Source organism: Mixophyes fleayi, chromosome 9 (genome assembly GCF_038048845.1).
Source record: "Mixophyes fleayi isolate aMixFle1 chromosome 9, aMixFle1.hap1, whole genome shotgun sequence".
Classification (NCBI taxonomy): domain Eukaryota; kingdom Metazoa; phylum Chordata; class Amphibia; order Anura; family Limnodynastidae; genus Mixophyes; species Mixophyes fleayi.
Window position 1 is genome coordinate 22887770 of NC_134410.1, and position 11026 is coordinate 22898795.

Below are 11026 nucleotides of genomic sequence, written 5' to 3' on the forward strand. Positions count from 1 at the left end.
ACACACAAATTTGTTTCGCATTTCCCCTGCATCTTAAATAGATAACTCAACAAGACTCGCACACATAAAGAAGCAGTACATGAACACACTTTTTTTCTTCGTAAATAACTCCATTTGTCTATTAACTACACTAAAATGATGTCAATGTATCACTCTTCCAGTTTTATTGCTAAATGACCTCATCTCGGCTCCATTTATAAACTTCAGTTCTATCACTTTTACGTATTCCTTGTGTAACCACTTGCCACAAGAAATATTGGGCCTAAGTCATTAAGGAGAGTAAGGCAAAATAAGGAGTAAATTTGATCCTGGACAAACCATGTTACAATGCAAAGGGTGCAAATTAGTTTATTATTTTGCACATAAAGAAAATACTGGCTGCTTTTTGTCATGTAGCACACAAACACTTGATGACTTTTTTTTTACATTGAAATGACATGTCCTACCACAACTATAAAGCTGTCCCCATATTTTAAATTTACCACCCCCTCTAATGCAACATGGTTTTGTCAAGGTGCAAAGTTACTCCTATCTTTTGGTTTGCTCTCCTTTATGACTCAGGCCTATTATCTCACAATAATCACTGCATTATTGCCATTGTGTATTATTTACACACGACCACTTACAATCAATGGTGTCAACTGTAACAATACATATATTATACACCATAATGGTGCCAGAGCGTTCCTTAAATAGAGAGGGAACAGAGGGATCAATTACCGGGGGCGGTGATGTCAGCTGCCACCTCCGTGTTTAGACTTGTGTTCTATTGCTAAGCAACAGGAACGTGGAAGTAGTGCGTCTGGTTGCTGAGCAACCAGAAGAAGTGCGAGCAGAGGAGACAGACTACCGTCCCGAGGACAGCAGAGCGGGACAGCGCCTGACAATACCGATTATATCTGATGACATCACAGCTCATCATATATACAGATTGGTAACAGTTTAAGATATAATTGTTTTTTTTATCCATGCCCTGTCAGTCATGGGCATTGTGAGAAGCTTTTCTCACTATTATAACTCTGTACCCTTTCATGTTTACATTTTGTTCCCTGTGTTTCATAAAGAAAAATACACTTTTGCTGTCTTTCTCTCTCCCCCAACCAGCTCACCCACCTTACTTACTAAACTTAGAAACTATGCTAGATTTTGTTTATTTAACAATCAAGTTGTAAGTGTAAGTAAGGACAGTAGTAGTAAGATTGAGTTGCCCATGGAAACACTGTGGATCAACAATAACTCCCTTTAATTGGTTAATCCAAGTTAAACCACGTGTCATATACTATTAGGCAGTAAGCAACTTTTATTACCAGGTCCAGAAAAGGTTGGGACTTGTGAAGTCTCACCCTGAACTGAATGCCACACCTTCCAGTACAGAGAGATGTATATAAAGTAAGCTTGATGATATTGAGAGACACACATAGAACAAATGAAAAAGCAGAATGTTGATCTTGCTTCTCTTGAATCTGGGGATTTGCCAGGCTCAGACTGTGACTATGGTATGTATAGGATGTAAAAAGTATTGATGTAGAGAAGCAATAGCATGGTAGGAAATAATGGAGAGAAATGGATATGTGGATAAGGAAAAGTAATAGATTGCACACAATAAGGGATGTTGGGACACTCTAGGTCATATACTACATCAGGTTAAATATAAGGGGCATTTATGCTTCACATAGATATCAACTATTGATCGCTAGATGGGGTCCTTTAAGTTCAGCATCCCTGCAATCATGATGTAGAGAAGGGATAGGATGGTAGGAAATAGTAGAGGGAAATGGATATGTGGATAAGGAAAGAGATGGATAGCACACAATAAGGGAGGAGAGGACACTGTCGGTCATTTACTACATGAGGTTAATTAGAAAGGGGATTTCTGCTTCACATAGATATAATCTATTGATCACTAGAAGTGGTCCTATGAATTCAACATGCCCTGCAATCTTCAGGTCCACAACAGCTGTAGAGCCACAGGGTGCCAGGTTGGTTAATTGCATTACAGTAAAGCAACAATATATTTTTTTGAAAAACTTATAAATTAAACATAGGTATGTTCTATCATGAGCCTCTGTTACTCTTTCTTGCATCTCTAGAATCCAAGACCATCCCATTCAAGCCAGAAGTTGGTGACTGGGTCTCTGGATGACCTTGGAGTCTGTCATTGCTCTATTGTGTTGCCAGATCCCACCTTCCCTGCAGATCGCATGGAGTTTCTGGAGACATCCAACTATAACCTAAGTCTCCGCATCCAGCAGGAGTTGACTAAGGTATGTCTTTTTATTAGAAAGAGCAATGAGAGCACATTGAGCTCAGCTGATTCTAGAGGGGATATAGCCATCAGTGCTTAATATAATTAGAGTAGGGTCTTTTTTAACAGAATTATTTAATAAAAAAGAAGATCACAGAAGATGGATTGCAGAAAGAATAGTGTCTAGAGTGAAAGGAAGAGTTAGAAGAGTGTGAAAAAAGCATAATAGGCAGCAAAGTAAAGACAGAGAGAAGAAGGTGTGCAAGTAAAAAAGAAACATGTATCAGAAAAAAGGAGAAACATCAAGAGGAGTCAGAGAGAAAAATAAAAAGTAGATGAGGGAGGTAAAATTGAAGTCATAGAAAAAATAGGAGTCAGAAGGAAGGAGAAGAATAAGTGTCAGACAAGAAGAAGTGACCGACGTACAAGAGAAGTCATAGAAGAGAACAAGGCTAGGGCATCAAACTACAACTCTTTTTACAATAGGTAAGAGCACAAATAGCAGGTCCCACAAGAGACCTTTGGTGACTGGTCATCCAATCTACCTCATGCAATATTGTTGTGCAGCAGCATCCAATACTTTCATATGAATAATTCTAGTGGAGAGAGCAAAAGAGGGAGAGACAAGTAAAACAGAAGGAGAGTAAGATTGGTTTGATTTTGTGATGGATATAATTAATGGAAGGTATAAACTTACTATTTATGGCTGAAAGGGAAAGAGGGTTTTATGTTTTACATGTTAACTTCTTATATACTAACAATTTTGTATGCACCAGATACTACACTACCAACAGCAAATGGATGATTACATAGAAAAGATAAAGAACTTGACAAGAAGGGTGGAGTTCATGAAGATGGGAGGTGTTTCCTATACTGAACTAGACTTTGAACTTTTAAAATTGGAGATCACACAACTGGAGTCCTTAGTGGGGGAACTCAGATCATCCTTTACCGGCTCTAATGAGAAAGTGGAAGCGCTATATGTGGAGGTAAGTGCTGCTCACTCTCCATCAGATAATCATGGGCTGGATAAGTGAGGGGTAAATGCTGATGAATACCATCTAAGTGCAGTTTTCCTAGTTAAGAGAGCAACTAAATTGGTTGAAAATAGTGAGTTGCTTCCCAATTGGAATCAACATATGATTAATAAGTACTCATTAATGGGAGTCTGGATTTTTGTCTTTACTGTTGATAATTTAACTTTGCCATAATAGCATATATGATTGGATTTTAATCTTGTGCACAACTATTGGCATTTCCTATGCAATTATTATGCTATTGCTAACAACTTAATACTTTTCTATACTAACATCAGCAAGTGGATATTAACCCTTAGAATAACATTTGGGATTTATCAAGAGGTCACAGGAACAAAAAAATAAGAACTGAGCTGGGAATATGTTGGCGCTATATAAATAAATGATGATGATGATGATGATGATGACATATGGAACAATAGATGTGCTCTGATTGGGACTGTGGAATTCTGGATTATATCATAGTGTTGCACTAACCCATTTCTTTGGAGGGTCTAAATTTGAGCTGTGAATTCTATTTATGAGTGTAATATTACTAATGTGGCAAAACCATAAATGTTTCAGGAGCTTGAGTTGATTGGTTTGAAATTCAATCATAAAAGTGTTGATTTAATCACTCCTTTCGTCGTTTTTTACTATTATTATGCTCGTAATAGAACACTTTTTATTGTTGTTTTGTTGTATATTTACAAATGGACATATTTAAGGTTTTACATCCAATATCTGCACGTATGTTCATGTTATAGCATCAATTTTTATAGTGGTCTAGTAACTAGCACTACTCTTTCCTTTTGAGTAAAATTTAATGCTGCTATTTTAAATTTGTCCATATTTCATTATGTCGACAGATTCATAACATGTCCATCATGGTGACCCAACTGGAAAAGTACGATAAGAACAATGTCCTGGCAGTCCGAAGGGAAATTGCCTCTTTACAGAAACGCCTGGATGAGTGTAAACGCAACCAGACAATGTTTACACCTTCACAAGTGGACTACGGTAAGATCTGAATTTAATAAATGTAGTTATAGGTCCATTTGCCATCACAGGTTCTTTTTTTTACCAATTCTTGTATTTTTTTGGTAGACTGCATTAAAGTGTAGCGTAGATATGAACAGTTCAGATTCTGTCTGATCCGATAGATGCTAATTTTGGGGATCAGAGGCGGTCCGCGAGCCGTCTCAGTTACACATGCAATTTTCAAGTTAGTTTTTTTTATGTATAGATAAGTCTGCTAGAATTGTGTGCTGCTGATCAATAGGGTGTCAGAGAGTTGAGACTGAGTAGTGGCTACTGGTTTTCATTAACAAAAATACATATATTTTTTAATTCCTTAATTTAATTTCCAAGTGTTTTTCTACTAGTCAAATCAATTTTTGTGAGGGGCAGTCAGTGGCATCTTCTTCATTAAGCGTGCAAAAATTAGGGTGTTGGTGGAGTGTAAGCATCCAGAGCATGCCCAAAAGCACAAAGATTTCTTACATTTTTTTCTCTCGGCGATTTACTAGAATCGGAGGTTAACATATTTACCACTAAGTGTTTTTCTACCAGTCAAAGCTATTTTTGTCAGGGGCAGTGAGTGACATCTTATTTATTAAGCTGGCAAGAACCAGGGTGTTGGTGGAGTGTGAGCATCTGCAGCACCCCCCAAAAATACATATTTTTCTTAATTTCTTTCATTAAAATGCCAAGTGTTTTTCTACTAGTCAAATCTATTTTTGTTAGGGTAGTCAGTGTCATCTTCTTCTTTAAATGTGCAAAAACAAGGGAGTTAGTGAGCAGTCACTCCCCCTCCCCAAAAAAAGATAAAAAAAATATTTTTTAAGAAACGATTGCCTAAATTTCAATTGTGGGGCAGTGTCAAAATATTGTAAGGTAATTACTTTCTTTCCCTATCTTATTGGTTGTTCAGCTGGTGTGGTGGCAGCTACATGTAACTCCAAATTCAAGTAGCATTACTACTCTTGTCAAAGTCAACCTTGGATCATTCTAAAGATCAGGAGCATCCCAGTACCAGTACTGGCAGTAGAAGTATGTTTTCGACCTCTTCTAGTAACAAAGGTCATGCTGGAACAAAGTGTAAGAAAGCATCCTCAAAATCCATTCATGGTTTGTCAATGTCAAAGTAAACATCAGCTCTTGATGTAAGGAGGAGGATTAAGAGAACATTTTCTTATGAATGTAGTAAACTGTACAAAAAATGGAAAATAGCTAACACTCCATACACCACCTGCAGTGGCAACACCAGGCTCAGACCATGACCACTTTTTGCTAGTAGGGGTCCTGCTACTGCTGGTACTGCAACACATATGGGCACTCTAGCTATTGCAAAACAGAGTGTCCAGCACGATCATACATCTTCCTTCACTTTTTATGCACCACCTTCTCGCTCTCGAGTGTAGGTCTGTCACCTCCAAAACAGTGCTTGAAAATAAAACTGAGGCTGTAGAACAACTTGGGCACTCATAGAATCCTGAAGAGTGTCTAAGAAGAGTATGCCTGAGTGCTATATGTGAGTCTGACGTTTCAGATTTATTATAGAGCAGCCTCTTTCCAAATTTGGAAATGTGAGGATGAATAGTAGAATTACTAATAATGATTTAGACATAAAAATAGAGGATGCTACTTTGGAACTTGCAAATATTCAAGAGGATGAGGGGGATAATTGTGGATCTGAAAATTAATGTGTAGTAACTGAACAAGATAATGAGGAGGATGTTGATTGTGTTGAACAAGGCTGTTTTAGGATCTACAGAACTACCATCTCTGTCCAGCTGTGGGACCCACAGAGTTCAACTGTCATTGCTGTTTCAGTTCAGCTACTCACTGAGCTCAGTTGTGATTGCTGTTACCATCTCTGTTTGGCTACTAGACCCTCTGCATCCAACTGTCAGCATCCTCCTGGACCTCGTCGTGTCAGAGCGGCAGAAACTGCCTACTCCATTAACCCCAACCAGGGGCGATAAAGTATCCTTCACCTCTTGCATTGCCCCAGACAATTTGGATCAATTGTTCCTTTTTACTCTCTCATTACCTACCTTAACTAATACACATTCATTCCCATCTCTCCATCAAGCACCTACTGAAATTACAGGCTCTCCTATTTACTGTCACTATACTTCTCTCCACACTACTTTTCTTTCTCCATCATCCTATTCCTCCCTCCCCGATTATGATTTCCCCTTCACTACTTCCCTCCTCGCTAGTCTGTACACATGAACTGTTTTGTGTCCTGCACACACCATACTCACCAGCCTACATAAACAGAAGCAAACCTCATAACCACAAATCCTCCTTGCATGTCCTCTTTCTCACCCTGCTCCTTCTCAAAGCTGCTAATGATATCTTGCCTAAGCCTGGTCACCGTACAATCCCCATTATTTGTTCACGCTCAACATGTCCAAAACAGAACTTATTATCTTCCCTCCTGTCCTGCCAGAGTCACCACTTGCCCTCAAATCTCCCACACTGTCAATAACACCAAAATGTCCTCAGTTTTCCACGCCCGCTGCCTTGCTGTCACACTTAACTACGCCCTCTGCTTTATTCCTCACATCCAGACTCTCTCCTAGTCCTGTCGACTCCACCGTAAAAACATTGCCAGAATACGCCCTTTTCTTACTGAACATGCTACCAAAACTCTTATCCATTCTCTCATCATCTCCAGTCTTGACTATTGCAACCTCCTGCTATCTGGCATTCCTGACACCCATATTTCCACACTTCAATCCATCCTAAATGCTGCTGCAAGACTGATCTTCCTCTCTCACAGCTCCACATCTGCTGCACCACTTTGCAAATCTCTACACTGGTTGCCTGTGTCCTCTAGAATCAAATTCAAATTGCTTACCCTTACCTACATATCCCTCAACAACACTACCCCTGCATACATCTCAAATCTCATATCAAAATACTCTCCCACCAGCCATGTTAGATCTATCTCTGACCTGTGCTTTGTCTCGTCTCTGATAACCACCTCTCATTCCCGCCTACAAGACTTCTCCCATCCTGCTCCCCACTTATGGAATTCCCTACCACGCTTAATCAGACTTTCCCACAGCCTTTAAATCTTTAGATCTCTTTAAAAACGCAAATCTTTTTTAGAGGTGACCTTATCCTCGATAACATTATTCACCCTAAAGCACCCTCACAACTATCCCAATCTCCACTCTGAGCAACACTCGCTCCTCTGGTTTCAGCTGTGCCCTTTTCCCCTTAGAATGTAAGCTCTCTAATGAGCAGTGTCCTCCATACCCTTTGTTTTCATGTCTCTATTAATTTTGTCTGCCTTGTCTGTTCTTGTTTTACGTATGTACTGTTTCATGTATGTCCTTGTCTTCCCTATTGCCGGCGCTGCAGAGCACTGTGGCGCCTTACAAATCTACGATAATAATAATAATAATAATAATAATAATAACAACTAAGGCAGCCACCAGTGGTACCACCTCATGCCCATGATAAGCGCATTACCATCCAGGGCATAAAATTAGAAAAGCACCCCTTCTGTTTGGAAATATTTTTATCCTAACCCATCATCATCATCATCACCATTTATTTATATAGCGCCACTAATTCCGCAGTGCTGTACAGAGAAGTGACTCACATCAGTCCCTTCCCCATTGGGGCTTAAAGTCTAAATTCCCTAACACACACACACACAGACAGACAGACAGACTAGGGTCAATTTGTTAGCAGCCATTTAACCTACCAGTATGTTTTTGGAGTGTGGGAGGAAACCAGAGCACCCAGAGGAAACCCACGCAAACATGGGTAGAACATACAAACTTCTCACAGATAAGGCCATGGTCGGGAATTGAACTCATGGCCTGATTAATTCCTATAGGTTGCGATAGACTGCGCATGTGCCCAGCTGTTTATTGCGCCCAGAGCGCCTGGGTAAAGTTCTCGGCGTCCGGCCATTGCCCTGGCCATTGCCATAGCGACAGCCGGGACGTCAGAAGAAACAGGAACTGAGTCCCGGCGGTGCCCGCGGCCGCCGCGGCTCGTGACAACAAGTACATGAGTGTTTCTACATTTGTATTTACATGAATAACAAGATTTTGTTTTGCAGTACATTATGTAAGTTAAATAAGGAGGTGGAGAATGCACATTTAGGGGTATTCCCTGTTTTAAACGAGAGCGCACAGCCTTTTTTCAACCAACAAAAGATCTTGTCCTTATATTTTTAATGGGATTAATTATGTAACTTCCTGCTGTACTTCTGCAGTAACTCTGTGCAAGTCCCATTCTCTGGTGGCTACTTCTATCCTTCTGTTGTATTGTACACTAGAGTCCATTCTAATGGCTTGTGTACAATACAGAGCACAATGTGCAATGCAGAGGTCATTACCTTGTGGATAGCATATAATATAGAGCTCATTGCTTGCGGTTTATGTACAGTATAGAGCACATTGTCTGGTAATTAATGTGCAATACAGAGCCCTTTACCTGCCGACCAATGTCAATTACAGAGCCCAGTGGCTAATGATCTGTATATAATGCAGACCCTATTCTCTGGTCATTAGTATACAATGTACTTAAGTCCCCCCCCTCTTATGTTTCATCATGGTCTTTTATCTTCTATCAGTACCTCATTTATTATTGCTGGTAACAGTTCCATTGACTTTCTTTTACAGAACGGTGACATACAATTGGACCTCAGTGTAGGTCAGGAAACTCAATGCTATCAGCCAATAATAAAATTAAGAACAATTAAGTTAAGGAAATTAAGCTGCTATTAGTCAATTATTTGGAAGCAGATCCAAGGCCCATCAGGGCCTTCTTCTGCTGGGTCATAAGGTTAGAAAGTGCCTGAGCAAAGTATTTGAGGATATAAGATGTGGCCATATAAACAGAGAAAGCAGCTGTTCTGTAAGCCTTTGCCTTGGCTCTGTGGACCTTTTAAAGAATACAAACTCTTTTGCATGAGTATACAAACAGAGTAGTAAAGTTGCTTTTGAATGGGTATAAATATTAAAATTGATTTATTTGTGATTAGTTTCTTTAATTCAAATGTACAAACAAGTACGTGTATTTCAATGCTAAAAAAAATCAAGACTTAAATTACTGCTGATAGCTGAAAATGCATTTTAAAGTCACCATTATTAGGCCCCTTTTATGGGTTGCCCATGTAAATTGTTGTAATTCAAAGTGTACTCAACATGCTATGGTACTAAACATTCTAAAGTATTTCTGGAAAATGTATTATATTGTTGGTAATGGTACATAAAATGTATTCACTGCTAATATTCTATTATCCTTCTCCTCAGGCACTTGTGAACATGGTGGGATTGTGAATATTAGCAAGCCACTGGTGGTCCAGCTCAATTGGAGAGGATTCAACTACAAGTCTGGTGGGTGGGGAATGGACTCATTTTTTGGATCCAGTAAAGAATTATATTGGGTATCCCTCCTTGAAAGCAACTACTACTTCAGTAGTGTACGGTTGTATCCCATCTATAATGATCTTGTGCTGTACAAGAATGCTAAAGACATAACAGTCTCTGGATCTGGCAATGGTGGTGGGATGATACTGTATAACAATTACTTATACTATAACTGCTACAATAGTAGGGATATCTGTATGTTCAACATGGCCACTAACAAGATAGATCGCAAGACCCTCCCAGATGCAGTTTACAACAACAGATTCTCCTACGCATCCTCCCAGCACCAAGACATAGACATGGCTGGGGATGAATTTGGCCTTTGGGTTCTCTACTCAACAGAACAGGCTGGAGGAAACCTAATTATTGGAAAACTAAATGCAACTTCTCTTGATCTGCTGAAGATATGGACCACCTCAATTTTCAAGCTTCGCATGACTAATGCATTCATGGTGTGTGGGGTCATGTATGCCACACGAACCCTCAATACTAGGCAAGAAGAGATATTTTACATGTATGACACCAACACTGGTAAGGAAGGTCATCTGAACATTCCAATGGACAAGATGATGGAGAATGTTCAGAGCCTGTCCTACAATCCCAATGACCACAAGCTCTACATGCTCAATGATGGTTATGAGACCCTTTATGATCTCTCTTTCAAAACCATCTCTTAGAGGCACTCTTGCGTTTGATATTCTTTTTTTTTTCCACATTTATATTATATATAATTGCAATTTTCTTATCAAGTGTACTACAATATCACAGTAAACATATTCCTTTACATAGCTTAGATAATCTGAATTATATTAATACAATAAAAATATAATATTTGCAGATGCTAACTCGCTCTTTTCATTTATTTAATTAAACACACGGTCAAAAGATTTATACAGTTAAACAAATTTGATTAAAGTGATCCTTACATCCCAGTGTCTTTTGTGTTGATTGTCAGTTAAGCATTCTATTTTATACCAGTTTCAGAATGATTTATTTGTCAAATTGGTGGGACATGATTTTTGAGTAAAAATAAACAATATCAATTCCAAGTAACAAATAGCACGAATGACCAAAAATGACAACCACATTGTTCGGAATATTATTTTTTTGCCTTGTTGGCAGTGATAAAAATTGAAATTAGTTAATTTAGTTATTTATTTTTAGTCATTGTAAGTTTTAATGGTTGATTTATCAAAGGACAAAAGGTCACATTGCGGGCAAAAGTGGGAATGACTCTCTAACCCCATGTGGTGATCCCTGCTGTTTGTAAGATTCACTGATGATGGCTTTCAACCAGCCCTTTGCATTGGGAAACCTATTTAACAAGTATTGTGGCAGAGAAAATCATGATAACTTGT

At 38.9% G+C, this 11026-nt stretch overlaps 1 protein-coding gene across 1 annotated transcript; it reads left to right on the forward strand.

Annotated features, from left to right (window-relative positions):
* The first annotated feature begins 1395 nt into the window (after positions 1 to 1395).
* LOC142102205 (olfactomedin-4-like) lies at positions 1396 to 10505 on the forward strand. The gene is made up of 5 exons (XM_075186918.1): positions 1396 to 1496; positions 2091 to 2264; positions 3022 to 3234; positions 4131 to 4281; positions 9552 to 10505. The coding sequence occupies exons 1-5, from the start codon at positions 1440 to 1442 to the stop codon at positions 10343 to 10345; spliced, it is 1389 nt and encodes a 462-aa protein (XP_075043019.1). The 5' UTR covers positions 1396 to 1439; the 3' UTR covers positions 10346 to 10505.
* Positions 10506 to 11026: the final 521 nt, after the last annotated feature.